The 27,250-nt window shown below is 53.6% G+C and overlaps 5 protein-coding genes, 1 long non-coding RNA gene and 1 other non-coding gene across 12 annotated transcripts; 5 read left to right on the top strand and 2 right to left on the bottom strand.

Annotated features, from left to right (window-relative positions):
* Positions 1-164: 164 nt before the first annotated feature.
* Positions 165-3,836, top strand: Rplp2 (ribosomal protein lateral stalk subunit P2). 2 transcript variants are annotated; one of them, XM_027408937.2, is made up of 5 exons: positions 165-324; positions 525-648; positions 2,115-2,163; positions 3,490-3,588; positions 3,721-3,836. In XM_027408937.2, exons 2-5 carry the CDS (start codon positions 526-528, stop codon positions 3,792-3,794), a joined length of 345 nt encoding a protein of 114 aa, XP_027264738.1. In that variant the 5' UTR covers positions 165-324; position 525; the 3' UTR covers positions 3,795-3,836. The 2 variants fall into 2 exon arrangements, with proteins under 2 accessions (XP_027264738.1, XP_027264737.1); XM_027408936.2 differs by having other exon boundaries at positions 3,718-3,836.
* On the top strand, positions 2,196-2,325 carry LOC113834984. Its single transcript, XR_003484058.1, has one exon. It is a non-coding gene; the product is annotated as a small nucleolar RNA SNORA52 (small nucleolar RNA).
* A 3,491-nt stretch (positions 3,837-7,327) lies between the features above and the next one.
* Positions 7,328-12,443, top strand: Pnpla2 (patatin like phospholipase domain containing 2). Its single transcript, XM_027408922.2, has 9 exons — positions 7,328-7,514; positions 9,336-9,568; positions 9,656-9,721; positions 10,066-10,275; positions 10,476-10,536; positions 10,634-10,801; positions 10,915-11,047; positions 11,243-11,365; positions 11,467-12,443. The coding sequence occupies exons 1-9, from the start codon at positions 7,328-7,330 to the stop codon at positions 11,744-11,746; spliced, it is 1,461 nt and encodes a 486-aa protein (XP_027264723.1). The 3' UTR covers positions 11,747-12,443.
* Positions 12,444-15,139: 2,696 nt separating this feature from the next.
* Cracr2b (calcium release activated channel regulator 2B) lies at positions 15,140-18,519 on the top strand. Of its 2 annotated transcripts, XM_027408923.2 has the most exons (9): positions 15,140-15,718; positions 15,796-15,907; positions 16,265-16,424; positions 16,807-16,953; positions 17,047-17,137; positions 17,369-17,464; positions 17,628-17,794; positions 17,877-17,948; positions 18,149-18,519. In XM_027408923.2, exons 1-9 carry the CDS (start codon positions 15,557-15,559, stop codon positions 18,324-18,326), a joined length of 1,185 nt encoding a protein of 394 aa, XP_027264724.1. In that variant the 5' UTR covers positions 15,140-15,556; the 3' UTR covers positions 18,327-18,519. The 2 variants fall into 2 exon arrangements, with proteins under 2 accessions (XP_027264724.1, XP_035297994.1); XM_035442103.1 differs by lacking the exon at positions 17,628-17,794 and having other exon boundaries at positions 17,877-18,519.
* Positions 16,172-18,395, bottom strand: LOC103159628. Its single transcript, XR_003484005.2, has 3 exons — positions 18,254-18,395; positions 17,964-18,164; positions 16,172-17,870 (listed from the first exon to the last, which is right to left on the bottom strand). It is a non-coding gene; the product is annotated as an uncharacterized LOC103159628 (long non-coding RNA).
* A 737-nt stretch (positions 18,520-19,256) lies between the features above and the next one.
* Cd151 (CD151 molecule (Raph blood group)) lies at positions 19,257-23,605 on the top strand. 4 transcript variants are annotated; one of them, XM_035442101.1, is made up of 9 exons: positions 19,257-19,383; positions 20,257-20,463; positions 21,110-21,261; positions 21,380-21,571; positions 21,890-21,964; positions 22,189-22,293; positions 22,380-22,538; positions 22,665-22,751; positions 22,835-23,605. In XM_035442101.1, exons 3-9 carry the CDS (start codon positions 21,178-21,180, stop codon positions 22,892-22,894), a joined length of 762 nt encoding a protein of 253 aa, XP_035297992.1. In that variant the 5' UTR covers positions 19,257-19,383; positions 20,257-20,463; positions 21,110-21,177; the 3' UTR covers positions 22,895-23,605. The 4 variants fall into 4 exon arrangements, with proteins under 4 accessions (XP_035297992.1, XP_027264731.1, XP_027264730.1 ...); XM_027408930.2 differs by having other exon boundaries at positions 19,261-19,383; positions 20,334-20,463; XM_027408929.2 differs by having other exon boundaries at positions 19,262-19,383; positions 20,334-20,463; positions 21,171-21,261.
* A 790-nt stretch (positions 23,606-24,395) lies between these two features.
* On the bottom strand, positions 24,396-27,187 carry Polr2l (RNA polymerase II, I and III subunit L). Its single transcript, XM_027408935.2, has 2 exons — positions 27,030-27,187; positions 24,396-25,127 (listed from the first exon to the last, which is right to left on the bottom strand). Exons 1-2 carry the CDS (start codon positions 27,122-27,124, stop codon positions 25,019-25,021), a joined length of 204 nt encoding a protein of 67 aa, XP_027264736.1. The 5' UTR covers positions 27,125-27,187; the 3' UTR covers positions 24,396-25,018.
* Between the last annotated feature and the right edge of the window lie 63 nt (positions 27,188-27,250).

The raw sequence follows: 27,250 nt of genomic DNA, 5'->3' as shown, positions 1-27,250 counted from the left end.
CGAGGCGTTAAAAGGGTTTGAAAGCCTCCTTGAGGTCTTTCGCCCGTGTCCTCATAGATCTCTCGGGGTTAGTCTCGCCCACGTTACATGAGCACTTGGCCAGTGAACAACCCGTTGTTTTTGTTGTGGGGAATACCACTGGGGACCGGGCAATGGCTCCCTTCCGGTCGCTCATTTCGTCAATGGGAGGCGCCCCCGTGCGGCGCCGTGCGCGTCCCGGGGGCTTCTGGGTAGCGGTTTACCCCCGCCCACTGCGTCAGCGTCTTCCTTTCGCTGCCCGACGCCGACGAGGTCGCACGCGTGAGGCCTGTCCGCAGCAGCCAAGTGAGTGGGCTTGCCGGCCGGGCCGCGGGCAGGGGTCGGGACTGAAGGGTGGGTTGGCGGCCGGGAGTCGAGGGCTGCACGGCCCCGCATGGACGGGAGCTTAGGCCCGCACGTGGCCTCACCTGTTGACTAAAATGGAGTAGTAAGCAGAAGGCCTCTCGGGTAACGCCACCGCCGTATCCTCTCTCTGTCCCTTTCAGCATGCGCTACGTCGCCTCTTACTTGCTTGCCGCCCTTGGGGGCAACTCCTCTCCTAGCGCTAAAGACATTAAGAAGATTCTAGACAGCGTGGGCATTGAGGCGGACGATGACCGGCTCAACAAGGTACCTTGCTGCTTCCCCTGCACCCTGTGGTGTGGTTGCAAATGTCGACCAGTGACGGCCCTCATTATTACCATATTAGACCTGGGCCTTACCTTTAAAAGGAGATACTGTAGATGACTTGGTGGGAAAGATGGAGGGAGGAGACCTAAGCCAAAGGTTGTGGTAGTTTCTTTTTGGTTATTCGAGACAGGGTTTCTCTGTAACAGCCCTTCCTGTCCTAGATCTAGCTTTGTGGACCAGGCTCGAACTCACAGAGCTCCATCTGCCTCTTGAGTGCTGGCGCTAGAGGCATACACCACCACCGCCCGCCTAAAGACTGTTTTGAGGACCTTGTTCAAAGAAATCAGTGCAAGCCGAAGGGTCTGATCGTCGTGCTTTTGTAGAAGTTTAATGCAACTTATTTGCATCGTATTTTATTACTTTGTTTTTAGAAACAAGGTTTCTTTGTGAAACAGACCTGGCTCTTCTGGAACTTGCTCTGGAGACCAAGCTGGCCTTGAACTCACAAAGATATGCCTGCCTTTGTCTCCCTAAGTGCTGGGACTAAAGATGTGTGCCACCACATCTGACCTAGACTGGATTAGTGTGTGGTTTTTTTTATTTTTCAAATTAGAAACAGTCTTACTTAACATCAGTCCCAGTTCCCTCTCCCACCCATCCATGTCGCCACCGACCCCCCCTCCCACTTCTGTTCCCCAGGGAGGGTGAGGCCTTCTATGGGGGAATCCCCCGTGTGTCTAGGCTGAGAGAGTATCCCTCTATGGGGAATGGACTCTGGAAGATGCCCCATAGACTGCCCAGGCCTCCTAACTGATACCCATGTACAGGAGGCCTGGTTTGATCCTTAAGGGTTAATATTACTGTGTACAGTAGGGGGTTTGTGCATGTGAGTTTGGATGCCTCAGAGGTCAGGGTCTCCCGGAAGCTGGAGTTAGAAGTGCTGAGAATCAAACCCCAGGACTTGGCAAAAGTAGCTGCCCAACCTACAGAGTGAGATCCTGTGGGGGGTGGGGGGAGACAACCCAAAACAGAACTCTGGCACTGGAGCTGTCTCTTTGTCCCTAAAATCCATTAGAAAAGTATTTTTGTGGTGGTGGCTCACACCTTTAATCCTGGCAGGTGGGTCTCTGAGTTGGAGACTAGCCTGGTCTACAAAAGCTAGTTCTGAATTCCAGAACAGCCTCCAAAGCCACAGAGAAACTGTCTCGAAAGAAAAAAAGTATTTATACTCTTTGGGCTGTGCGGGGATAGAACCTAAGCCCCATCATGAGCCTAAGAATGTTAGCATCTAAAATTTCCCATTGCCAGCATCTTTGTTTAGAGGGCTGAATCCTGTGTCTCTGGGCCAGCTACTGTGAGTGTAGTGCAGGTCTAGAAGCTTCAGAACACTTAGCTGTTTATTGCGCCACCAGTTCTGGCTACGGATGTGTTGATATTGACCACTGGATATGGTTGTCTACTCTCAGGTTATCAGTGAGCTGAATGGAAAAAACATTGAGGATGTCATCGCCCAGGGTGAGTTTATTTAGGGTAAGATTGTATGTTTATGGTCCATCCTAATCCCTGCTGGTCAGTCAATGATCTGCCAGGCTTCGCTTGTGGACCAGAGCATCTTAGAAGCCCTGACAGTGAGCAAAGCCTTTTTTAGGCTTGTGCCAGCAGCACTTCTGAACACACTTGGATCTGGAACTGGCAATGGGAGCACAGTTTTGCTGCTTCCAGGATGTGAAAAGCTTTTTTGGTGAGCAGGGACTGGGTTTTCTAAAATTGGTACAAGCCCTTAACCCTCTTTTGGTAGGTGGATAGATTTCTGGTGCCAGCAAACTGGGATTTAACTTGCAAGTTGATCAGTTACCAGCTGTGCGCTTGTCCTGTGTATGTGGCTGACAAAACCAGCTCAGCAAATGGTCTGGTTTGTGAGCTCACCGCTGTGGCAAAAAGATCTTGGACATATTCAGTTTTAAGGTTTTTTTTTTTGGAGGGGAGGGGTTCAAGACAGGGTTTCTCTGTGACAGTTGTGGCTGTCCTGGAATTCACTTTGTAGACTAGGCTGGCGCCTAGCTCACAAGATCTGCCTGCCGCTGCCTCCAAATTGTTGGGATTAAGAGCATGTACTACCACTGCCCGGGCCAGTCTTTAAATTTTTAACTTAATTAGTTATTTGGGGGCAGGGTTTTTCTGAGTAGCCCTGATGTTCTGGGACTCCCTGAGTAGGCCAGGCTGGCTTTGAGTTCAGATCCGCCTACCTCCTGACTATTGGATTATAAGCATGTATCACTGACTTCATATATATGCTTGTGTTGTATATGTGTGTAAAGTCACTGTTTTGCCTGCATTGTATGCCTCTGAGGGTGTCAGATCCCCTGGAACGGGAATTATAGACAGGTATGAACTGCCATGTGAGTGTTGGGAATTGAACTTGGGTCTTCCAGAAGAGCAGTAAGTGCTCTTAACTGCTGAGCCATCTCTCTAGCCACAAGCTTATTTTGTGTGTGTGGTTTTAGTTTTTTGTGATAAGGATTATTTAAGAGCCCTTATTTTTGTTTTTTTATGATGAGGATTTTTTTTTTTTTTTTCTGTAGCCCAGGCTGGTCATGAACTCAGATCTTGCTGGGATTAAGTATGCATCGTATTTTAAGGTCAGGATAGGGGAAAGAAGTCCTAAATAGCATTATTATGTGTGTACAAGGTTGCCTTGTGATCAGATTGAATGCAGGTGACAGTAGTGTAAGTATGTTGGGCCACTGGTGTGCTAACTTCCCTTGGTTGGTCACTCTATCCTTGTGGAAGAGCTTTCTTGGCAGGGCCCCTGTTCTGGTCTCAAGTTCTTTGTTTATTTAGGTGTTGGCAAGCTTGCTAGTGTGCCTGCTGGTGGTGCTGTGGCTGTTTCTGCTGCCCCTGGCTCTGCAGCTCCTGCTGCTAGTTCTGCCCCTGCTGCAGGTAGGTAGAGGTGTGGTAGGTGGGTGGCGATCAGTGGGGATTGGTACTTGAGACTTGGTGTTGGGTGGGGCTTGCAGGGCAACCTGAATGAGTTCTTGGGGCAGTGCTTACTATGGTATTCCTCCACAGCAGAGGAGAAGAAAGACGAGAAGAAGGAAGAGTCCGAAGAGTCAGATGATGACATGGGATTTGGCTTGTTTGATTAAAACCCTGCTCCCCTGCAAATAAAGCCTTTTTATGTATCTTGAGTGGCCTTTATGTACATTCTTAACATGTGATGCCCATACTGTGTCCTCAACCCAGGTTCCCTCCAGAGAGCTGAAGTGTGTTGGATTAATGGGGAGGAACAGGACCTCCCATGTCCCTTAGCTTCAGAGAACTGTCAGGTCCTGTGAGAGAGATCCTTGTAGCTTTCATAGAACACTGCAGGTATGTATGGGAAATGTGAGACTGAGTTGAGATGATGTTTGATGGTTAGTTTCACAGGCTCTGCTGTAAGGCAAAGGTTACCTGGACTTTCACAAGCTGGTCAACAAGGGACTCACTAGGTCAGACTACACAGCAATATAAATGGGTTTCCTTACTTTTAGGGAGACAATTGAGTGCCAGCCATACAGAGGGGCTGGGGGCAATCTGGTGCTTGTGGCAGGGAATAAAATAGGGACCTCGTGAAGACAGGAAGAATGGGTCTAGAAAGCATAAGAAGTCACAGCTTCATTGTGGAGTGAGCTACAAGGAAGCAGGTAAAGGTAGGACTAGGGACAGGAGGGTCTCAGAAGGGCAGGTTCAGGGTTCTTGGCCTGGACCACAAAGGAAGGGGCCTGTACTCATACTGCAAGTGGGAGTTACCTAGTGTCAGGGTTCTGAGAAAGGCCAACCATGTTCTTGGCACCAGCAACTCCCAAGGGGCCTGAAAGCATGTGTACCCAAACAGCCTGACTGCTCTGTGGAAATGAGAGCAGAGGTCCTATTGAGCTGAGGCAGCACTGTCCCTGAAAAAATTGTGGGGAGGATCTTAAGTCCTCAGCTTATTCCTGTGACCACCATAAACAGATTTCCTGGCTGGCTCTGAGGACTTGCTCCTACTGTACCATGCCTCTAAACTGGACATATTGATCAGGACATACATACCCCCAGCTTGAGCATTTGGCCTCAAAGTCACTAGGTGTCCCAGGCCAGTATGAAACAAATTTGCCAGCATGAAGGATCTTCAAAAGTCAAGTTTCAGAGCTAGGTGGTGGCCATGCATGCCTTTAGTCCTAGTAGGCAGGGGGATCTCTGATGTTGAGGCTAGCCAGGGTGGTTACACAGAAAATATAACCCTGTCTCAAAAGAGTCTGAACTGGGTGGCAGTGTAGTGGCAGAGTGTTTCCCTAACATCTAGGACACCCAGGGTTCAAAACCCAGAATGGTGAGTTCTCTGTCAAGAGGACTGAAGTTAAAATCCCAGCACTTAACATCAGGTGCCTCACAAACCTGTAACCCCAAATTTAGGTGTTCATATGCAGCTCTTTGACTTCTGGGTACCTACACACAATTTTAGAAATCAGGGACTAGAGAGATGGCTTACTAAGAACACAACACACCTGAGTTCTGTTCCCAATACCCACACTGAGTGGTTTAGAACTCAATAATTCAAAGGGATCTGACTTCTCTGGACTCTGGTCACCTACACTCAAGTGCACATGCTCCTTCTACATACACATAATTTAAAAGGTAAACATATGCTGTGTGTTGTGCACTTGAGAGGTACAAGTGGGTATGTCTGAGTTCAAGAAAGCCACGACAGCCAGGGCCACAAAAACTCAAAAACAATTCTATTACATTTTCCCCTGCTCACCCCTCATTGGGTTCTGATTGTTTGCCAGAGCTCAACTCTGTAGTCTCAGGGCATCTTACTTATTTTGACTCTACAGTGTATTGGGGCACTGTTGACTTCCTTCTTACCCTATTCCTGTACCCATGCCTGCTCTTAGTTGTGTTGAGTGTGAAATGGCTCCATCACAGTCAGGATGAATCATCCTGATTTCCGAGAAATGTCTCCTGTGCCCTTGCAGTCACACAGCTCTCCATTCTGGATGTTAGGATTCCTTCTGTGGCTTCACTTCTTTCCCTCCATCTACTAGCAGCCCCACCATGTCTCCTGGCTTCATTCCCAACTTAGTCCTTGCTGTGGGGACCACCAGGGGGATTTAAAAAACCAGCCCTAGCACCAGTTCACCCAACCCTCTGCTGGTGCACATTTCCTTCTCTTGATGGCTGACATCCAGGGGTTTTCAACATTACTGACCAGACCACCTGCCAAAGAACTGTACTCCCTTTTCTGAGAAAACTTCACAAACAAAATGGCTAGTAAACTGCCTCAATCCCAATCTCCTCGTGACATGTGAGGCTCCCCAAGTGTTTTATTCCCCAGGCACTTCCTTCTCCAGCTGTAACCTGTTTGGTGTACCTTTAAAAGGCTCTTAAGGTAGGCAACTCTCTAATCCCAGCACTTGAGAGATGGAAGCAGATTCAAGACTTCAAGGACTGAAGTCCATAGATAAGAAAAAAAGTGTATCAGCACATCCTTTAGCTTATATCTAAAAATTATTTTATAAACAGCTTCAAAATCCCCCCAAGTCACATACATAGCTACTGCTCAGGCACTTAGGCACATTACTAAGGCCTGCACTTGGCTCTTCAAATTGCCTCTCATTTGTATGCTTAATTAACTTCATTCCTATTGGTCTTGGGATTCTTTGTGGTGTGTGTCAAGGACCTGGATCACCTGAGTAAGAGTCACTGGGCTCAGATCTTCTGACTGAATTGTTGGTAACACATGTATACTTCATGCTGTTGTGACAGGTCTAAAGCTGAGCGGGAAGTGAGACTTTCTGGGCAAAAAGACATACTTTCATCTTCACCCCAACCTGGGCCCGCACCTGTTTAGGGTAGGGCCAGATGAGAGCTGTTTCTAGGTCTAAGCTAGCCTAGCCTGTACCACAGCTGAGGGAACAATGCGGAAAAAGGGCGGGAGGATGACATTATCCAGGAGCACGCCGCTTCCTGGGACAATTAGTTGGGGGTGTGGCCTTAGTCTGAGATCAGATGAACCCCACAAATCAGGAGCCAGGATCAGACAACTACAGACCCAGGTGAGCAGTCAGGGTATTGAGGGACCCTCTAGGGTGGAACGGGACTTGGGTCTGTGTTTGCTGGGTCAGTGTCAGTCTGTTGTTGGATCCGTGGGTCTTGGGAGCTGAAGTCTCAATGACTCATGTTTCCAGGCTCAAGGGAATACTATATCTGCGTTTTCACCCAGGTTCCAGATCTTCTGTGTCTGGGTGGGTGTCCCTGGAGAACGGGGAAGCGCCTGATCACAAACCAGAGCTCTTCTTAGTTCTAGTACCCAGGTATATGAAAGTCTCACCGCTACACTCACTCAGGCCGCTCTAAGCCCAGGCAGGGGCTGCCCACGCTGTGGGGTCGAAAGGAGGAGGGAGGGCCTCTGAATCTCTCAGAAGGCTTTGCCCAGCAGGTGTCGTGGAGGGGCGGGGCCTCGGGGGCGCGGCCGTTCCTGGCGCGATCCAGTTGGGTCGCGCGCCCAGGTCCTGCCCCCTGCCGACCAGGCCCCGCCCTCGTCCCGCACTAAAACACCTCCTCCTCTGCCTCCGGGCAGAGCGTCTCCGCCTCCGCCGGCGGGGACCCCAAGCTACCACGACTGCGGGACCCACAGCCCGCAGGATACGGAGCCACGATGTTCCCGAGGGAGACCAAGTGGAACATCTCGTTCGCTGGCTGCGGCTTCCTCGGCGTCTACCACATTGGCGTGGCCTCCTGCCTCCGTGAGCACGCGCCCTTCCTGGTGGCCAACGCCACGCACATCTACGGCGCCTCGGCCGGTGCGCTCACCGCCACGGCTCTGGTCACTGGGGCCTGCCTGGGTGAGCCGGGCGGCGCGGAAGTTGGGCAGGATGTGGTGGGTACCGCGCGGGGCCGGGTGGATGCTCTAGCGTCCCACGCCCAACCCGCGTAGGGAAGCCGATACAGCCGCTAGTGCAGTGGCGCCGTGCAGGGGGCGTCTCTGCCGGTATCCCGGAACTGCGACCGAAGGTTCAGTATTGAGCCTTGGTCCGAGGCGGGTTTTGGTTTGTTTTCTTCCAAGAGTGTCCAGGGATTGGGGTAGGGCCTGGCGCGCTCCCGAATGGTGGCATTCTCTCCGGTGCCCGCGTAACCCACCTCAAGGGGCACAAAAGTTGGGAACAGGCAGGTGCTGCCAGACTGTGTTATTGGAAAGAGAAAGTAAATAGTGGGCGGGACTATGAGAGAGAGAGAGGAGGGGCATACTTCACTCCGAACAGGCTGCCAGCGGTCACTGCGTCCTGAGGTTCTGCTGCTGTAAACTGCTGTGTCTCTGGGGCCTAGTGCAAGGGTATCTCGAGTGGGCATCTGGACACTGGTGTAGTCCTTAAAGGGACCTCTGAAGGCAAAGCCCAGCTGGAGTCAGGGCTGGGCATAAGTGCTTCTTCTGACTATGGTGCTTTGACAGCTTGACTCCCCAGCTGTGGCCAGCTGACCCACTTCATGGGGTGGCCATACTTCTTGTTCTGAAAGGTTTCAAGAGTACAGAGATGGGAGGGGGGACTGGGTCTCCGGCTACTTCCATGGTACTTCCGGCTACCACGTGGGGTGTTGTTTACAGTACACTACGTTCTTCCTCCTAAGAGTCCTGGAAACTGCTGCCCATCCCCCATCCCATAGGTCAGCCAAGGCGACAAGGGAGTCCTGCTCAGCTGGAGCCTGTCTAGGGTTCTCTGTCTCTTTCCCATCCCCTTTGCCCTGAGGAGGGAAGAGAAGGAACACAGCTCTTGTTCTTGGTACCTTGGGGGTTCACCCTGTGATCTTGCCCACTGGCTCTCATGGAGACCTTCAGAAGAGTGGGTGTAGTGGCCAGCTGGTCTCAGATATACATCAAGACTCCACCTGAGTTGAGACTGAATTAGGGATACCAGTCTCACAGAACTACTTACTACCAGTACTTTTCACAGGTGATCTTGGGCAGCTAGAACCATGACAATTTGGTGGGTGTCACTGTGAGTCCTTGGTTTGTATACCCCATGGCTGACAAGGAGGGAACCTTAGAGGAGGGCATCATAGATCCTCAGGGGAAAAGCCCTAGACTCTCCTCTCCCTGGGCACTATTGGTCACTCCTCTCCTTTACTGTTGTTCTGGGCCAGCACCCATGGACTCTTAAGAGTGTTGGAGTGCTTGGTTTTGGCTGAATTGAGACCATCATGTCTTCCCAAGAGGTGGGTTCATCACTTTAGCTTGATGTTCTCAAGGCTGTGCTCCCTGAGCTGAACTGGGCTTTGTGGATCTGTCCACGCACCCATATCTGGCCAAGTAGATGAAGGTTGAAGCAGGTCAGAGTTGACCCTATGTCTTCCCCACTCTCTGGGCCACGTGCCATACCATGCTAGGCACAGTGACTCATGGGGACAGGCAGTTGGGAAATACCAGGCATAGGGCAGGTTCCAATCCCAGCTGGCCAGCTCTTGCTGTGTGCTATCCCCAGGGTGGTGGCCTGCCTCCTTCCACTTAGGTGGCAAAGTCCCAACTGTGAGCCAGTCCCCAGCGTGGGTATGGGCGTCTTCAGGGTCAACAGAACGTAACACATCTGAGTACCTTCTGGGTGTGGAGTCCTGGGGGAAGGATGGTTACTAAGCTGGGAGTGTTGTCCCTGATCCTGGTTCTGCTGTCCCAGGTGAAGCAGGTGCAAACATTATTGAGGTGTCCAAGGAGGCCCGGAAGCGGTTCCTGGGCCCTCTACACCCTTCCTTCAACCTGGTGAAGACCATCCGTGGTTGTCTATTGAAGACCTTGCCTGCGGATTGCCATGAGCGTGCCAGTGGACGCCTAGGCATCTCCCTGACTCGTGTTTCAGATGGGGAAAATGTCATCATATCTCACTTTAGCTCCAAGGACGAGCTCATCCAGGTAGGCCCTGGAGAAACTGTGTTCGGGGGTATGGGATCATTAACTCAGGGCAGGGCCCTGCTACTGTCCTGTGTCTTGTTTTTTCAGGCTAATGTCTGCAGCACTTTTATCCCAGTATACTGTGGCCTCATTCCTCCTACCCTCCAAGGAGTGGTAAGTATCCCTGCTTAGCCCTGCCCTGGAATGACAAGCATCATCTACTGTCTGGGCTGTTGGATAAAGGGGTGGATGAGAAAGGCCACCTCTCTCCTCTCCAATCCCTCACTGCCTATTTATTGCCTCACTTACCATGACTCAAGATGTGGGGAATCACTGGGAAGATGCACACTTCCTGTGGCTGGTGCCCACCCGAATTCCATCTGTCTGGCCATTTGCTGAGTCCCCAATGGCCAATGCCTAGTGGGCAAAAAGCTCAAATAGAACAGCTACTAGATAGAGCTACCAGAACACCCAGCAGGCCCCTAACCATGTGACTGTAAATGTGTGTTCTTGCAAAGCGCTATGTGGACGGCGGCATTTCAGACAACTTGCCACTCTATGAGCTGAAGAATACCATCACAGTGTCCCCATTCTCAGGCGAGAGTGACATCTGCCCACAGGATAGCTCCACCAATATCCATGAGCTTCGAGTCACCAACACCAGCATCCAGTTCAACCTGCGCAATCTCTACCGCCTCTCAAAGGCTCTCTTCCCACCAGAGCCCATGGTGAGCCAGCCAGCTAGTCCTGATAAGCACCAGGGGAGAGAACAGCTGGGACAGCATCAGAATTTTCGTGTGCTTTGCAAGGTTTACAGCACTTCAAGCTGTAGGCTTGTTATCGGTGGAAGTAGCTGTTACAGGAACTTAACTGTTACAGCAGGACTTTACTGCACCGGTCTGGGCTGATTTATACATTCCTCTCATAGGTTCTCCGAGAGATGTGCAAGCAGGGCTACAGAGACGGACTTAGATTCCTTAGGAGGAATGGTGTGTGGGCCGCCCCAGGTTGGGAGAAGCTGGCTCTGCTATGCCCCCTGCTGGCCACAAACCCAATGGCATCTCTGTCACCCCACCCCCAACCTAGGCCTTCTGAACCAGCCCAACCCCTTGCTGGCACTGCCCCCAGTTGTTCCCCAGGAAAAGGATGCAGAGGAAGCCGCCGTGACTCAGGAGAGGACTGGAGTGGAGGACCAATTGCAGCCCCATGGAAAAGATCGAATTCTAGAGCACCTGCCCGCCAGACTCAATGAGGGTATGCCATGGGTAGGGAGGACGGAGGAAGGGACAGGGTCCTTTGGAGAAGCTTGGCCAGCAGGTCTGAGAGGCTTCCACTTCCCTAACTGGCCACCACCTTCCCACCCGCAGCTCTGCTGGAGGCCTGTGTGGAGCCTAAGGACTTGATGACCACTCTCTCCAACATGCTGCCAGTGCGCCTGGCGACTGCCATGATGGTGCCCTATACTCTGCCGCTGGAGAGTGCAGTGTCCTTCACCATCCGGTGAGGGTGGGAAAGGGAGTCTAGGGAGAGTACATCAACATATCATACACCAGGGACAGAAGTCTAGGATCATCTAGATCATCTAGCCATGAGCTGCTTGGGAGATTTGGGGAGGGTGAGTGTTCAGTGTCCAGCAGGTGAGCATCAGGACCCAACCTGTTGTTTCTGAGGTCATACTTGGTGCTCCCTCCCTAGCTTGTTGGAGTGGCTGCCTGATGTTCCTGAGGATATCCGGTGGATGAAAGAGCAGACAGGCAGCATCTGCCAGTATCTGGTGATGAGGGCCAAGAGGAAACTGGGTGATCATCTGCCCTCCAGGTGAGCTACCATGGCTGCCAATCTGCCTGGGGCCTGGGGCCTGGGGCCTGGGGCCTGGGACCGCCACTAAGCCTTCCTTTCCTCCTGCTTCCCCCCTGCAGACTGTCTGAGCAGGTGGAACTGCGTCGAGCCCAGTCTCTGCCCTCTGTGCCACTGTCTTGTGCCACCTACAGTGAGGCACTGCCCAATTGGGTACGAAACAACCTCTCACTGGGGGACGCGCTGGCCAAGTGGGAGGAATGCCAGCGTCAGCTGCTGCTGGGTCTCTTCTGCACCAATGTGGCCTTCCCTCCAGATGCCTTGCGTATGCGTACACCTGCCAGCCCTGCCTCCACAGACCCCGCCACCCCACAGCACCCACCTGGCCTCCCACCTTGCTGAGAACCATCATTCCCCATTTCCTTGGTTACCAGCCAAGCTCCGAGTTGCTCTGCCCCACTTAAGAGGAGCCCTGGGGCAGACCAAGTCCCTGTCCCTTGGCTCCCTTACATGCTGTGGAATGAGGACATAGGGCCCTGCATAGCTGGAAAGGGGGTTTTTGATGTAAAACCTTTTACCAGCCGCTCCAATGCTGCTCCTGGTAGGGAGGGATGAGGAGTAACCTCCCCTGGAGCCCACAGAGCCCTTCCCTTCACCTGTGCCTTACTGTCCTCCTCCTGCCCACCACCTTTTCAGTGCAGGGTCAGTCCTGAGAACTCCACAGCTGCTGCTGCTTCTCCCAGCCTTTCAAGTTTCCTTGCAGAGTGTGTGAAGAATTATTTATTTTTGCCAAAGTAGATACAATAAAAGCCACAGCTCAGCTTCTGCCTTCCTCACTTCTGCATGTTACTCATGCCTCTGATTGAGGTCAGATGGGCAGTGTCTCAGCAGCTAACAGTTGGGCCTCATAGACTTGCTTTGAGCCCTGGCAACTGGAGACCCTCCCCTAGGGTCACCCTCTGGCAAGGGCACATGTATGCTGTTCCATTTGCTCTGAGGCCTGCTGACTGTCTCTTGAGCAGTGTTTCAAGCGCCAGCTGATATGTTTAGGACTGAGAACCTTAAGGTATAATAAAAACTAAAATGTTGGGTTGGAGTAGCTCAGTGGTTGAGCATCTGTCCAGCATGCACCAGTCCCGCATTCCACCTCAAGCACGAGGGGGGAAAATGTTTACAAAAGGCGTCATCCACACATCTGGTCCACATGGTGACACAGGGAGGGTGTGGATCCCTTTGAAGGGTGAAGCTTCTGGAACGGTGGCCTGGGCATCAGGAAAGCTCAGTCCCTGGCCCACACTGGGCATCTTGCTCAGAACTTTGTTGTCACACTCATCATTGCCAGGTGCATGTGTACATGTGCCTTTTCTGTACCGTGACCATACCTGTTTCCTCCCAGAGCCTTGGGAGTGGTCTGGAGTACTGAGGCAAGGTAGTGAGGTCTTAACTCAAGGGGTCAGCTCACCATGGTTTCATCAAAGTATCCTCTGCTGTGATGTGTGTGTTGTACAGTCTTGGAGGAAGGAGAACTGTGACGGGTGAGCTTATTTGTCAATCTGTGGAACTTGGCTTGGTACCCACTTGCCCCTCCCAAACGCTGCACAGTGGCTGCGGTTGCAGCCCCTAGCCAACAATAACGGTTGGTCTGGTTATGGGACCTGGGACAGCAGGACTGGGCGAGCCGGCCAGGCAGGTCCCTGGCCTAGGTGCCAGGGGCCGCCCCTCCTCTTGTCTCCAGGTCCTGTCCTATAGGGCAAGCCTGTTGTGGTTCTACTTGAGAAGCACAGGGCCCCCCAGCACTTCTGCAAGCCTGTGACTGCCAGGGCAGCTTTTCAGGTCAGTTTAGGGGCTTGATGGGGGGCATACCCTTGGAAGTGGATGGGTTTCCTCCTAAGTAGGACTTTGACATCATCTCCTAGAGTTGTCCTAAGCCTAGGGGAACCCTAATCAGGACTGTGCCCCAAAAGGATTGCTGGGGGCAGACTACTGAGGTGGTTTCACTGTGCCCCACATTCACTTAACTCATACACGAGTGCTGTTAACTTACATGTCATTTGCTAGCATTAAAACTTAGAAAACTCCAAACTGGAAAAGTATAGAGAAGAAAGTCTAGTCTCCCCAGCCCTGGATACAGCCACTGAAAGTATTTGTTCTATTTCCTGCTCGGCATTTTCCTACACACACTTCTTGGCACCCTAAGTCTGGATATTCCGGGAGGGGTGGGGGCTGGTATCTGCACCTCCGCGGCCTTGATCCTGTCCTGGAAGGGTCTTGGGGGTGGGGGTGAGGGACACGACGTCAACGTTGCTGCCCCCTGTGGCTCTCCCGGGAGAGCTAGCCACCCTGGATCGAGCCTCCAAGATAAGAGAGGCGGGACAAAGCAACAACAATCTCTGGTGGATCCACCCGGACGTGTTATCCCGGGGTCTCCTGGCCTGTAAAGCCGCAAGGTCTTTGTGGGTCCGCGCCCCTCGCCTGACTATCGGGGTCCGGGCAGGGGCGGGGCGCGCCGCGCGTTTCCGGGAGGAGCGGCCGGTCTGCGGCAGGTGCGGCGACGCGGCTCGCAGGTAGGCATTGGCTCACAGGTCCCGCGGCTGGGGTCCCAGCGCCGCACCTGCCGGGCTTCCCTACCCCCAACCCCCCGGTCCCGGTGGTCGCACCTTCGGATCGCTGTGTGGAGCGGCGACCGTACGCCTCAGTCTGGGACGGCTGTGATCCCGGGGTGCACCGCAGCTAGCCTAGACGTGTGTGGATGAAGTTTGCCTGTGGGTCCACCCGCTGCCCTTCCTCTGGACTCCCTGGAGCCTGGCTCCAGTTCAGTTTCCGGCTGGGATGGACCTCCGGTCCTGTGGAGCCCGGGAGCGGTTGATGACTGTGCCTGGGTGAAGTGAGGGTAGCCGTCAAGGGGGCAATGACTCCAGGTTGCCCTGTCATGCTGCTTCCTCGTGTTTGCTTATTGGACTATCGTCACTCTCCTCCTCGAATATGGGTAGGGGGAAGATAAACCCAAGGACTGAGAAGTGAGACAGCCAGTCTGGGTTGGTGTCACTGTGTGGCTTTGGGAAACGGGGGGGGGGGGGGAGTGGTTAGTACACTGTGGGACAGACAGGTGACTTTCATTAGAGGTGGGATATTCATTCCAGGAGGTGAGAGGGAGGCCCTGGGGGAAGAGAAAAACGACTAGAGGCTGTATTAGACCAAGATGTGGGGGTGTTTCTTACAAAAGCTGTCCAGTGCCCAGGACTGGGGCCTTCCTTGCACCTGCACCCTTAAGGCCTTATTGGCAGGTGGGAGGGGCTGATGGAGTTTACTCTCTGCTTGCCAGCTGTCAGAAGGCCAGGGTATCACAGGCTCAGTCCTGAGGCTAAGGACTTGGTCAGAAGTGATTCAGCCCTCTTCCTTAAGCAGTCTCAGCTTGGGATCTCCCAAGTCCAGGATGTGGCAGACTCTTCACACTCTGGCTCTCTTTCACTACAAAATCTCTTTCCTGGCTGCCAAGAGTTGGCCACCTGTTTTTACAAGTCTTCTGTAGTAAAGTCACACTCTCACTTTCTTCTTCATTTAATTTTTATTTGTTTTGTTTTTAGAGACAGGGTTTCTTTGTGTAACAGTCTTGGCTGTTCTGGAACTCACTTTATAGGCCATGCGGGCCTTGAACTCACAGAGATCTGCTTGTCTCTGCCCCCTGAGTGCTGGGATTGAGGCATGCCCCACTATGTCTGGTTTCACTCTCTTTTCTTTTCTTTCTTTCTTTCTTTCTTTTTTTTTTTTTTTTTTTTTTTTGAGCTAGAAGCTCACTATGTAGCTTTGCCTAACTTTGCCTCCAGAGTGCTGGGATGAAAAGTGTATGCCACCTTTTCTGGACAGCCAGAACTGTTACACAGAAACCCTGTCCCCAAAAGAAAAAAAAAAAAGTATATGCCACCATATCTAGTTAACCCCTCACTTTCTTGAACTGGCTCCATCCAGGGATTCAGGTTTTCCCCAGAATTTCTGCTTCCTGAGATGGTTGGTCCTGAATCTGCTTCATCCCATCCCAGTGGTCACAGAGCATCCCTGTCCCAATGCCTTGCTTCTGTTCACTTTCCTACCTGGTACAAGGAGGTCCCAAGCCCTCTATCTGTCTTCACCCTCTGACACACCTTCATCCCTCCTCCCATTTCTTCTGATCTTCCTTTGGCTTCTCAGCACCTACTAGAGGCAAGATTTGCTCCTATGGCCAGCCCTGGGCAGCCTGGGCCTGGGGAGGGCCAGGAGGAAGAGGAGACGAAGGGAATCTCAGCAGGGCACCGTCCAGAGGTGCTGCAGCAGGCCCAGGAGCTCTTTCTACTGTGTGACAAGGATGCTAAAGGCTTCATCACTAGGCAGGACTTGCAGGTGAGCCACAGTTCCAAGAGGCTGCCAGGCCCAAGGCCAACCTTGGCTGCTCACCTTGGTCTTTCTTGCCTGGCTAGGGCCTGCAGAGTGATCTTCCCCTAACGCCTGAGCAGCTGGAGGCTGTGTTTGAAAGTCTGGACCAGGCCCACACTGGCTTCCTCACAGCCCGGGAGTTCTGTCTTGGCCTGGGTAAGCAGGTCCCAGCCACCTGGAGACCCTATTCAGGCCCCTGTGAGACTCTATATAGCCTGTGCCTTTCACAACTACCCAGGCATTCTACAAGCAGTCACTCTGTGAGCTGCACCACCTCACCTACCCCCAGCTACTGTGCAGCATAGCTGTCTGCCCTCCCCCAATTCCTTCTCCTTTGCCAACCCAGGTGGGGCGGGGGAGCTGGCTGTCATTTCCCATTCCCAGGCCAATAGAACCAGAACAAGGAAGAAAAACAGGAAATTGGGCCCTGAGAGAGGACAGGATATATTGTGTGTGGCCGGGGGAGTTGGGTAGGTCCCATGTTAACCCACAGTCCTGGTCCCATGTCTGCAGGAAAGTTTGTGGGGGTGGAGTCGGCCCAAGGTGGGTCCTCCTTGAGGACTCCTGAGGAAACCTTTGAGTCAAGCACAGGGGGCTCTCTGGAGGAGGACGACGATGTTGAGACATTCTGCACTTCCTTAGAGAAGCTGGGAGTGGCCCGGGTCCTGGGCGAGTGAGTTGATGCTAGGCCCACTTCCTTTTCGAGCCTGATCCCTCTCCTCTGCATGTTCTGTCCACCCTGCCCTCCTGGCTGTTGCCACAGAATCCCAAGGCGGGGCCAGTCCATCCTTTGTCAGTTGTGGTTGTCTGGGAGAGTGCCCTGGCGTGATTTTCCTCAGGATTTGCATTTCAGGAGGCCATAGCTCTGTGGGGGCGGGGTGCCACCAGACACCTAGTCACTCGTGCAAGGCTAAGCAGGCATGAGAGCACACTCCAAAGAGTACGCGGCCGATGTGCTGCCAGTTCTGGGCCGCGGGATTCTCTAGCGGGTTCACCTTCCGAAAAGGGCACACACCTCCAGCATCTGCCAGCTCATCTCTATTCACACCCTCTAGGCAATGGGCTGTTAGGACACTCTGGGTCCGGCTGCAGCGCGAGCGACCCGAGCTGCTGGGCGCTCTGGAGGAAGTTTTGATGCGCGCATCGGCCTGCCTGGAGGCGGCGGCCCGGGAACGCGACGGTTTGGAGCAGGCACTGCGGCGGTGAGGACCGGCTTGGCGAGGTGTGGGGTCTCACGAGGGGACAGAGAGGAAACTGGCAAATGCTCATGCCTGTGATATCCCGGTTCCTCGAAGGCGAGAGAGTGAGCACGAGAGGGAAGTGCGCGGACTCTACGAAGAGCTGGAGCAGCAGCTGGGGGAGCAGCGACACCGCTGCCAGAGCCAGGTGGGCCCGCGTATGCCACGCCCAGCCTCTCTGGCTTCTCTGGCTCCGCCTTCCCCGAACTGGTCCCGCCCCAGAGGACTCACCTCCGGGAGTCCAAGCTGCCCCAAGTCCAGGGAACTCTGCTCTGCCTCCGCAAGTGTCCCCTCCCGCGCTCTCCACCCCTTTGCTCCCCACCCTTGCCTCTCCGCCTGCCTCCTCTGAGCCAGGAGCTAGTGCGGCTGTACATCCCAGAAACTACTGCCCCGGGAGGAACAGAGGGGCCACCTGGAGCTGGAGCTGCAGACCCGCGAGCAGGAGCTGGAGCGTGCAGGCCTGCGGCAGCGGGAGGTAAACCTTAGTTACTTTACGCCCGCATCCTCGCAGACTCATTTCTTTGAGGGTTGGTTTCCTGTGCCTCGGAGTCCTCGAGCTGCAGGAGTGAGAAGTTACCTTGGCACTGGGGGGTGAGCGGGGAGCGTGGTTCGCCTGCCAGCATCCCAACATTCCCCAGCTGGAACAGCAGCTGCAGGCCCGGACTGCAGAACAGCTAGAGGCGCAGGCCCAGCACACCCAGCTGCGTAGGGCCTATGAGGTGATAAGAGCACAGCTGGACCAGGCGCAAGAGCAGCTCAGCCGACTGGAGGGCGAAGCACAAGGTCGTCAGGAGCAAACCCAAAGGTGTGGTGAGGCGCCTGTGGACGGGGTGGAGGGTCCCTTCCCCCACCTTGCATCTGGATCACCAACCACCTTCTACCTACAGAGATGTGGTTGCTGTCTCCAGGAACATGCAGAAGGAGAAACTCAGTCTCCTAAGGCAGCTGGAGCTGCTGAGGTGGGTCAGGCCTACCTGGGCTGTGTGGAGAAGTGGTTTCAAGTTCCCGAATAGTCTTGGCTCTCACCATCTTGCCATGTAGCCTTCATGCTGCACTCTCTGCAGTCCTCCGGACTCAGGAGAGCCAGCCCATCTTCCCGATGCACTGCTTCCTCTAGATCTTTAATTAACCTCCACAGTCTCAAACTCTTCCTCTCTAGGGAGCTGAATCTGCGACTTCGAGATGAGAGAGACGCCTGTGAGACTAAGCTGCTGGGGAGTAGCCATAGGAAGGCTCTAGCGATTGCCCACAAGCCTGGACCTACCTACTGCTGCTGCTGCTGTGGCTGGGCTCGGCCCCCGAGACGAGGCTCTGGCCATCTTCCTAGTGCCCGATGACCAGCCCCAAATGACTCACCGACTCACAGGGCCTTCCTTATTTAGAAGGGGACTGGTGGTGGGTGGCGGCTGCCTGTTAGGTATGTGGCTCTAGCCAGAAAGCATCAGCTACCTGAAGGAACTAAGCTCTGAATGATCAAAGTCTTCCGTCTTCATATCTGTTTAGTAGACCAATAAAGGTCACTGGCCTCTGTGCACTCCTTGCTTTTTGTGTGTCAGAGCCACAGTACATTTGTGGTTCATGTTTGGTGTCCACGGCACGAGGTGATATGGAGAGATTCACAGGTACACACTAGCCTGTCATTCCTGTGGCTGTGAGTCCCTGTGCACTTGTGTATGTCCTGTGATTCTGGTCACTCGCCAAGCCCTCCCTCTCCGTCCATCACAGGACTCAGGTTTCAACAAGTGTCCACTACCATGCTAGCCCTCATGTGGAAAGGGAGTCCTGCCCCTCACTTCTGTGATCAGCTAGCTCTCTGGTCCCGGTCCTTACTCCCTCATCATCTGGCACCATTCCTAGACAGACCATATGCCCTCTTGCAGGGCCCTCACGTGTCTGTGGGTCTCCCGGCACTCTTCACACTTGTACCTGGAGCTTCCCCTCCAACATTTCCTCAGCCGCTAGAACCTGCAGCCTCAGAGTGGTTCCCCGGGCTTAGACTGGAGGAGGATTTGGTCTTGGTCTCAGTTCTGGGCTCTGGTGGGCTAGGTGCCACCTTCCCCACCTCTCCACTCGCCACCTGGTTCTGTCTCCAGCCTAGCTCCTCTGTCTCTGGGTGAGTGGGGGGTCTTGCTGATCACCGGAGCCCTCAAGTTAACTTTCTGGCCCCACAGACTGGGAAGGTGCCCCAGGTCTTGCAGTGCCGCGGTCTGCCACGAGCCCTAGCTCCAAACCAGTTGGGACTTGCCCAACCCAGGCCAGCCGTGGGCGGGGCTGCGCCCGGGGCGGGGTCGCGTGCGGGGCGTGTCCTCGAAGGCCCCGGGCCGAGCATTCTCTCCACTCGGAGCGCTTACTCCTACAGCCGCCTGCCGGGGTTGATACTACAAAGTGTGATTGGTAAGTGCTCCGCAGAGCCAGGCCGCAGGGTGTGAGGAGCGGTGTCCCGAATGCCTCGCGTCCCGGTGTCCCTAGTCCTCACCGCTGGCCTCGGGGACGCCCAGGAGGCAGCGCCGGTAGGACAGGGCTGTAGGCTCCTTTCCGGAAGATAGACGCCGGGGCGGGAAGAAGCAGAGGGGGGAGGGAGAAAGCCTCCGAGGTTCTTGGACAGGCCTGGAGGTCCCCTTCATGCAGAAACCGAGAAAGTCAAAGTCTGATCACCCTATTCATTGTCCCCGGACACCGGTTCCCTCCCCTGAGACCGCAGGTCCGCCCATTGGCGGGGGCGGGGAGGGGGGAGTGGGGGGACGGGCAGGGGCGATGATGACTTCATCTCGGTGACGCGGGGATTCCTTGCCTAGCCGCCTTCAGTGCCTAGTCCCTTCGGTGGGGCGGGTACCGAGCGCCATCGAGGGCACGGGAGAAGTCCAGGGGCTGAGTGTAGGGCGGCCGTGTTCAGGCCGAAAGAGCTATTTCTGGCTGATTGCGACTCCTACGCCGGCCATTTCTCAGGAAATTAACATTCAGTCTGCTGATTGTGCCTTGGCTTAGGTTGCTGGAAGTATTCAGAAGCAGCACCGCATAGGTTCTCGGCTTTTAGAGCCTGGACCCGAGGCTTGCATTGTAGTCGGGCCTCAGTTTGTGTCATGCCCCTCCTCAGTGAGGTAGCGTGTATTTGGGTCCTATTTCCAATGGAGGTCTGTAATCCCCAGGGGTGGACAGTTGATGCTCTCCTCCTCCAGTCTGCAGTCGATGCTGTTTGGTGGGGGAGGGACAGTGATGGATGGGTCTGGAGGGTGGGGCACCTGGAGAAGGCATTTGGTCCCTCCCTAGATCAAGCTGGCCAGCAATGTCCTCTGCCCCACCCTGGTCCAGAAGAAAATAGACCTGACTGTTATGCCTGCTTCCAGATCTGGTGGCTCTGGAAATCATTCTGACCACTGCTTCAGCCACCATAGGAGTGGCAAGATCCCATCTGCCAGGTGAAGGGCAGACCACTGACTTTTGACCTGTACCTGCTGGTCCTTCTGACTTATAGAGGTGAGTGCTGGTGCTTGGACGGAGCCCGCAGGTGGCAGGTGAGAAGTCCTGTACACTTGCCTGTCTAAAAACCGGTCCTGGGGTGTTCAGCTGAGGTCTGTACTGCAGACTGTCCACAGTGCAGACACTAGTGTGTTTAGGGCAGTTTGTGCCTAGGGGACTTTTGGGGGAATGGCACATCCATGTCTATGGAACTGAAGGCCTCCTTCAGCCTGGAGGGGAGCTGATTGTGTAGGCTCCACCTACTGGCACCTCTATTGTCCCTGCCCTGGATGAGAGAGAGTAGAGAGGTTACTCACAGAGCCCTCACTGTCTACCTGAGGTCTGCTTCTCTGCCACATCTGGGGTATTAATGCTAAACAGTCAGTCCCGTGATGATATAGGGTCAGGGAATGCTGTGGGGGTGGCAATCCACAGGAATACATCCTGAAGAGTCCCCACCCCTTGCCAGCAGGAGTGAGTCAGCAGATGGTTGGGGGTCCTCCATGCAATTCAATATGGGTGTCTGGCTGCTAGGAGGGGTGTTAGACCTGATCAGTTGTCCAGGAAGTGACTCATACATAGTTCCTGGGAAGGTTCCTCTTAAGGCTGATAGCTGGCTGAGATCCAAACTGCTGCATCCTCTCCTGTTCCCATTGGTTTCTAGCTTTCTTGCTAGCTGGAGGCCTTGTGCTCCCAGCCATCTGACCTCCTCCACGTTTCTGCAGGCCCAGCATGGGTGAATTCAATGAGAAGAAGGCAACATGTGGCACAGTCTGCCTCAAGTACCTGCTGTTCACCTACAACTGCTGCTTCTGGGTGAGAAGTGACTCTCCCTACATCCCTGTTCTTCCTCATCTTGGAGGCCTGGCCTGGGGGCTTGGCCCCAGCTTCCAGACCCAGGCCAGATGTGGTGACCAGTACATATTTCCTGCAGCTGGCCGGCTTGGCCGTCATGGCAGTGGGCATTTGGACATTGGTACTCAAGAGTGACTACATTAGTCTGCTGGCTTCAAACACCTATCTAGCCACAGCCTACATCTTAGTGGTGGCTGGTGGCGTTGTCATGGTGACCGGAGTCCTGGGCTGCTGTGCCACTTTCAAGGAGCGACGGAACCTGTTACGCTTGGTCAGCAGGGCCTGGTGGCACAAGTGAAGCATGGGGCTGGGGGTGACTGGCATGGGTTTCTCAGGGGCTTCTGGTACTGGTTCTGGGGCTTGATTCTGGTTAAGTATGTTACTGCAGGCTGTCCCTGTTGAACTCTCTGGGGCATCCCCCCAGCTGGACCAGCTGAGGGTATACACCAGCCCAGAGAAGTATCAGGAGTTGGGCAGCCCAAGCCTGTAGCTGCTAATTGGATTCCTCCTGCTTGGCCTCTTGGGTTGGGACTTGCTTTGTGGTGCTCTGGCACTAGGAACCCCAACTCACTGGGTCCCTGCTTCCTAGTACTTCATCCTGCTCCTCATCATCTTCCTCCTGGAGATCATTGCTGGCATCCTGGCCTATGTCTACTACCAGCAGGTAAGGGCCTGAACTGGACATGGGGTACGTCTGGAACAGGTGTGCACACAGGCAGGTGGATCCCAGGGCTGCTTTGGGACTTATGGGGAGGCAGGTATGCATGGGGTTGACAGTGTCACTCATTTGCTTGCCCACTTGGTGGCTCTTCTAGTCTTGTCAGTCCCACTGGGGGTCCTGACTCTAGTTTTGCCCTTGGGGGTCTTAGACTTTGATCCTACCCACAGCTGAACACAGAGCTCAAGGAGAATCTCAAGGACACCATGACCAAGAAATACCACCAGTCAGGCCACAAGGGTGTGACTAATGCTGTAGATAAGCTACAGCAAGAGGTGGGTGTCCCCTATAACTCTCCACTTTCCCAGTATGGAGCTATATGTTGGCAGGCTGTAGGGCTCAGCCACATACCCCCTTGCAGTTCCACTGTTGTGGCAGCAACAACTCTCAAGACTGGAGAGACAGTGAATGGATCCGCTCTGGTGAGGCAGAAAACCGTGTGGTTCCTGACAGCTGCTGTAAGACTGTGGTACCTGGCTGTGGTAGGCGGGACCATGCCTCCAACATCTATAAAGTGGAGGTAGGTGGGTGCTGAGCAAAGGGCTAGACTGATTGGGTGTCTCCGGTCTGGCTACATCTTAGGGCAGCCTGGTCCAATAGGGCTGCATATGGGAGCCAGCAAGGTCCACCACTCTCTCCCCACTAGGGTGGCTGTATCAGTAAGCTGGAGACCTTCATTCAGGAGCACCTGCGGGTCATTGGGGCTGTGGGCATCGGCATCGCCTGTGTACAGGTATGGAAACAGAGGTGACTAGGTGGGAACACTGGGGTGGCTGGTGGCCCACAGCCTTTTTACACCAGCCTGGTCCCATGCAGGTCTTCGGCATGATCTTCACCTGCTGCTTATACAGAAGCCTCAAGTTGGAACACTACTGACCATGGTGCCAGGCCAGGCTGCCAGCCTTGCACTATGTCCCACCCCACTACGAAGTACTACTGAGTTAGACTGCTGACTGCCAGAGAGGTAGCTGTCCTCATGCCATCACTACAACCCCACCTCAGGGGTAGCTTCAAGTGCCTTTCACTGCATACCAAAGTACCAAGGCTTGAGGCAATGTACTTGCCCCAGGATAAGAGGGGGCAGGTATGCCAGTGTTGGGCTAGGCCTACCTGGTAGAATTGGGTTTAGATTATTTGACAAAAGTGCCTCTTGCCCACAGGCTACTTTCCTTGGGTAGCTGTGATTTGCATTAAGTGTTGGGGGAGAACATGGGTTTACCACTTGCATGGTGGGTAGAAGCAGGTGGGAAAGGCCATTCTGGGTGGTCTAGGTACCTTTCATGCCTGCTGCTGGGAACACTCAGATGTGCTTGCTCCAAAGCAATGGGGCAACCCGAGGGGAACTCCAACCCCACTCACTGTATATGCCGTCCTTTCCATCCAGGCTTCTCTTGCTCCTAACATCCTCAGCCCTGGCTCTCCCCCACTTCTGATAACACTGTGCAAATGCCCCATGTTCCTATATACTGTCTCCTTTTGGAACATCTCTGAACGGGGGTATGGCTGTTTCCATCCACTGTTGTAACCCTGATGCCCACACATGCTCCTGCTTTGTAACAGGTGCTCAATAAATATATGAACAGTTGAGTCAGTTTGCTGACAGGACCTTAGGGTCCAGGGTAGCTGGAGTACTCGTAAGAGTCAAAGATGGGGAAGCCTAGTAGCAGGGCAGCTAGGCTGACCTCTGGTAGCTGGTGAGCCTCCAGCTCACTGTGGCCTGGATTTGGCCAGGCAAAGGATTGCTCATATTCAGAATGTACCTTAAGAGCTCATTCTTGGGCTCAGCCATTAAAGGCTAGGCTCACAACCAAAAATATAAGAGCTGATTCTCTGTCCCCAGTAGTCCTATGCTGTTTAGTTTAGCTGGAGGAATGGAGTCCTAGGGGCCCCCTGACTCCAGTCTAAGGCAAAACTTTCTCCTCTTTAAAAACTAGCGTGGGTGTGTGCATGCGATTCATTTTAATCCCAGCACTCAAGAGAGGGAGGAGAAGCAGGCAGATTGCTGAGTTTCAGACCAGTCAAACAAAACCAAAAACCCAGAACAACAAAAATCTCAGTGGGATCAATGTGCTAAAAAAAGAACCCTGAGATATTTACTGCAACTACCTAGGAACCAGAGCCTTAAATGGGCCTCGAGTAGGTTTCTTTTTTGTTTTTTTTGAGACAGGATTTTCTGTGTAGCTTTGGAGCCTATCCTGGCACTCATTCTGGAGACCAGGCTAACCTCGAACTCGAGTAGGTTTCTTAGGGTTGGGACTTTTCCACTCCTGTGGGGATTGGGTTGAGTGGCAGGGAGAGCAAATGCTCAGAGGTTAAGGGTGTTGGTGGTGCACGTCTTTAATCCCAGCAACAACAACCAAAAAGAATACATGGTAGCTCAATACTGTCTGTAACTTTTGGTCTCTATGGGTACACAATTATAAAGACATACAAGCAGACAAAACACCACACACATAAAAATAATTTCTATACCATGGTGGTGGGACAATTGAGTGGGCCTCCAAGCACTTTCAGTATTCCAAAGGAGTAACCTCCCAGGCTTGGGCCCTGCCTTGTGGATGGATGGTGTGGCCACATCTACCCTGCCCACCCTGAGCACTGGCAGGAAAAGATGAGGCCCTAGGGCAATGAGTGCAAGATTGTACTGTAGGGTTACCTAGTGGATCAAACAGGGCAAGGCCCAGAGAAACAGAAGCAGTGGGCTCCCATAAGACTGGACTCCCAAGTCGGGTGAGGGGAAGGAGAACAGTCCTGGGGAAAAAGACTGGATCCAGGCCAGGTAACCTCAAAGACAGCATAGACATGATGTTGAGGGTCTTATATAAAGTTAGACCTGTTGTTTCTGCTAACGTCTTTACTGAACTGTTTCTTCCAGGGTGAGGGGATGTAGGCCACAGGGCCAAAGCCAGGCAATGCACCCACCTCCCCAACACCTCAGTTTGAATTCAGCATGATTAAGATTGTCCATGGCCAGCAGAGGAGGAGGGTAAACTCCAGACTTCACTTCTCCAGGGGAGCATAGTTAAGCAGCTTTTCAATCAGGTCCACGTGTGCTAGCAGCATGCGGCGGCAGCAATAGCGCTTCAGGCCCAGAGCATCCAGGGCATCCCTGTAAGGAGGAGAGAGGAGTGACGCTGGTTATGGTACCTATAGTCTGCATAGGTCCTCTGTGTATTACTGTGGGCAGGGGTTACCAGAGTACCTCTACATAAATGGGGACTGAAACCTGACAGCACACCTCAGGGAAATGGCCTGGAGATTTCTGAACTATGCACCCAGATGCTTAGGGTGGAGGCTGGTGAGTCCCTTTCTCACCTAGAAGTAGACTTGATTCATCAGGTTACACCTATCCCATGTATATGCCCACAGCCAGTCTTCAGTGCCCAACATCCTTACCTGCCTTCTAAATTTCACTTTATATGTTATGGGTGTTTTGTACATGCATGCCTGGTGCCTGCCAAAGCCCAAAGCAGTTACAGACATTTGTGAGCCACCATGTGGGTGCTAGGAATTGAACCTGGGTCCTCTAGAAGAACAGCCAGTGCTCTTAACAGCTGAACCATCTCTCTAGCCCCCTACCTCTGCTTCTGGCTCTTGTATCCAGGGTTGGGATAGCTTTATGGGCTTGGAGGAAGCTTAGGAGATCAATACCTCCTCATTAAGGAGCTCAATTCCAGGCCCTAAGCAGACTCTGGGCAAATGCTGTGAACTGGCTGCTGCTTCCCTCCTTGGATCCATACCCCACATCCAGGTTGCAAACCAGCTAGGTTTAATTTCTCTGGGCCCTAATCAGCTTGGGAAGTTCTTGCCCAGGTAAAGAGGATCCCAGAAGGTTAGCAGCTACTCACCCATGCAGCTCATTGTAGCTTCCCATTCAGCCCCATTGACTTATGGCTTGTGAAAGGGAACCCTTTGGTGTTAACATGGGGTGGCCAGAGGTCTGACTACTATGGGTAACATGGTAGTGACTGCAGTGGGAAGGGACAGCACAAGAAGATACCCACAAAGCCTGAATATCAGCTTTTTATTTTTTAATTTATTATTTTGATTCTTCCAGACATGGGTTTTTGTGTCTAACAGCCCTGGCTGCCCTGGAACTCACTCTGTAGACCAGGCTGGCCTCGAACTCAGAGATAGGACTGTGTTTGCCTCCCCAGTGCTGGGATTAAAGGCGTGTGCCAACACCGCCTAGCTTTGCCCTGTGTTTTAAAAGGTTCCCAAGGTTAGAATTAAGCCTGAAGCCGGGCGTTGGTGGCACACGCCTTTATTCCCAGCACTCCGGAGGCAGAGGCAGGTGGATCTCTGTGAGTTCGAGACCAGCCTGGTTTACAAGAGCTAGTTCCAGGACAGCCTCCAAAGCCACAGAGAAACCCTGTCTCGAAAAACCACACACACAAAAAAATAAAATAAAAAAATAAGAAGTAAGCCTGAAAGCAGACACGGGTTAGGAGTAGGTAGACAGAGAACACGCGAGTGTTCTGTTGCGGATGAAGAGGTGCCTGTCACCTATGGGAAGGATACTCAGAAGTTAGGGTTAGGATTAGGAAGGACAGCAGCTTGAAACCCACCTTCCAATTTTCAGAGAGGTTGGGCGCCGCAGTGCACGCCTTAACCCCAATAACTCAGGAGGGTGGCGGAGGTTATCTGAGTTCAGGACCAGCCTGATTTACATAGTTGCAGGCCACTTAGGGTTTCACAGAGACCCTGCCTCGAAAACATACTAAAGAGAGACTCAGTCTTCCCGGGAATACATCACAGGGCTGGGCTGGAGCATAACCAGAGTCTGAAATTCCTAACGAACGCATAGTTCCCTACTCTCGGGGCCGGAGACCCTCTTCCTCACTTGATCCCTCAACCCGACCTGCTTCCGTGGGCCGGATCCCAGCCAATTCTCCATCCAAAAGTTTCATCTATCCCCCGGCCCGGGGAACCTCAGTCTTACCCCCGGGTCCGCCGCAGAGCTCTCACCCCGGCCCCTTCCCGCGCCTCCCCCGCAGGCCCGCCGCCTCACCCCTCGGTGTACTCGGCCTGCAGCAGCCCCAGGTAGGCTTCCCATTTGTTGCCGACGATCTTCCCGCAGGTGAAGCAGCGCACCGGGATGATCATGGCGGCGTCTGGCGCGCAGGCCGCCGGCAGCGGTATTTCAAGGCCCGCCCAGGCGCGTCCATAGCGCGGGGCCCATTGCGTCCGGGCTCCGCCCCGCGCTCTCCTGAGCTCCTCCCCGCATCTCCC

Source organism: Cricetulus griseus, chromosome 3 (genome assembly GCF_003668045.3).
Source record: "Cricetulus griseus strain 17A/GY chromosome 3, alternate assembly CriGri-PICRH-1.0, whole genome shotgun sequence".
Classification (NCBI taxonomy): domain Eukaryota; kingdom Metazoa; phylum Chordata; class Mammalia; order Rodentia; family Cricetidae; genus Cricetulus; species Cricetulus griseus.
The sequence above is the reverse complement of the archived record's forward strand: the minus strand, read 5'-3'. Positions and strand labels throughout refer to the sequence as shown.

Bases quoted from the DNA above. Each gene is read 5' to 3' on its own strand.
- Polr2l (XM_027408935.2), bottom strand. From the start codon at position 27,124: ATGATCATCCCGGTGCGCTGCTTCACCTGCGGGAAGATCGTCGGCAAC. The intron at 25,128-27,029 runs GTGAGGCGGCGG...TCCTCCTTACAG, and splicing joins CAGGCCGAGTACACCGAGGG to GGATGCCCTGGATGCTCTGG.
- Pnpla2 (XM_027408922.2), top strand. From the start codon at position 7,328: ATGTTCCCGAGGGAGACCAAGTGGAACATCTCGTTCGCTGGCTGCGGC. The intron at 11,048-11,242 runs GTGAGGGTGGGA...CTCCCTCCCTAG, and splicing joins GCAGTGTCCTTCACCATCCG to CTTGTTGGAGTGGCTGCCTG. The intron at 11,366-11,466 runs GTGAGCTACCAT...TCCCCCCTGCAG, and splicing joins GGTGATCATCTGCCCTCCAG to ACTGTCTGAGCAGGTGGAAC.
- Rplp2 (XM_027408936.2), top strand. From the start codon at position 526: ATGCGCTACGTCGCCTCTTACTTGCTTGCCGCCCTTGGGGGCAACTCC. The intron at 2,164-3,489 runs GTGAGTTTATTT...TTGTTTATTTAG, and splicing joins TGAGGATGTCATCGCCCAGG to GTGTTGGCAAGCTTGCTAGT. The intron at 3,589-3,717 runs GTAGGTAGAGGT...ATTCCTCCACAG, and splicing joins TAGTTCTGCCCCTGCTGCAG to CAGAGGAGAAGAAAGACGAG.
- Cd151 (XM_035442101.1), top strand. From the start codon at position 21,178: ATGGGTGAATTCAATGAGAAGAAGGCAACATGTGGCACAGTCTGCCTC. The intron at 21,572-21,889 runs GTCAGCAGGGCC...CCTGCTTCCTAG, and splicing joins GACGGAACCTGTTACGCTTG to TACTTCATCCTGCTCCTCAT. The intron at 21,965-22,188 runs GTAAGGGCCTGA...TCCTACCCACAG, and splicing joins CCTATGTCTACTACCAGCAG to CTGAACACAGAGCTCAAGGA.
- Cracr2b (XM_027408923.2), top strand. From the start codon at position 15,557: ATGGCCAGCCCTGGGCAGCCTGGGCCTGGGGAGGGCCAGGAGGAAGAG. The intron at 17,138-17,368 runs GTGGGCCCGCGT...TGTACATCCCAG, and splicing joins GACACCGCTGCCAGAGCCAG to AAACTACTGCCCCGGGAGGA. The intron at 17,465-17,627 runs GTAAACCTTAGT...AACATTCCCCAG, and splicing joins CAGGCCTGCGGCAGCGGGAG to CTGGAACAGCAGCTGCAGGC.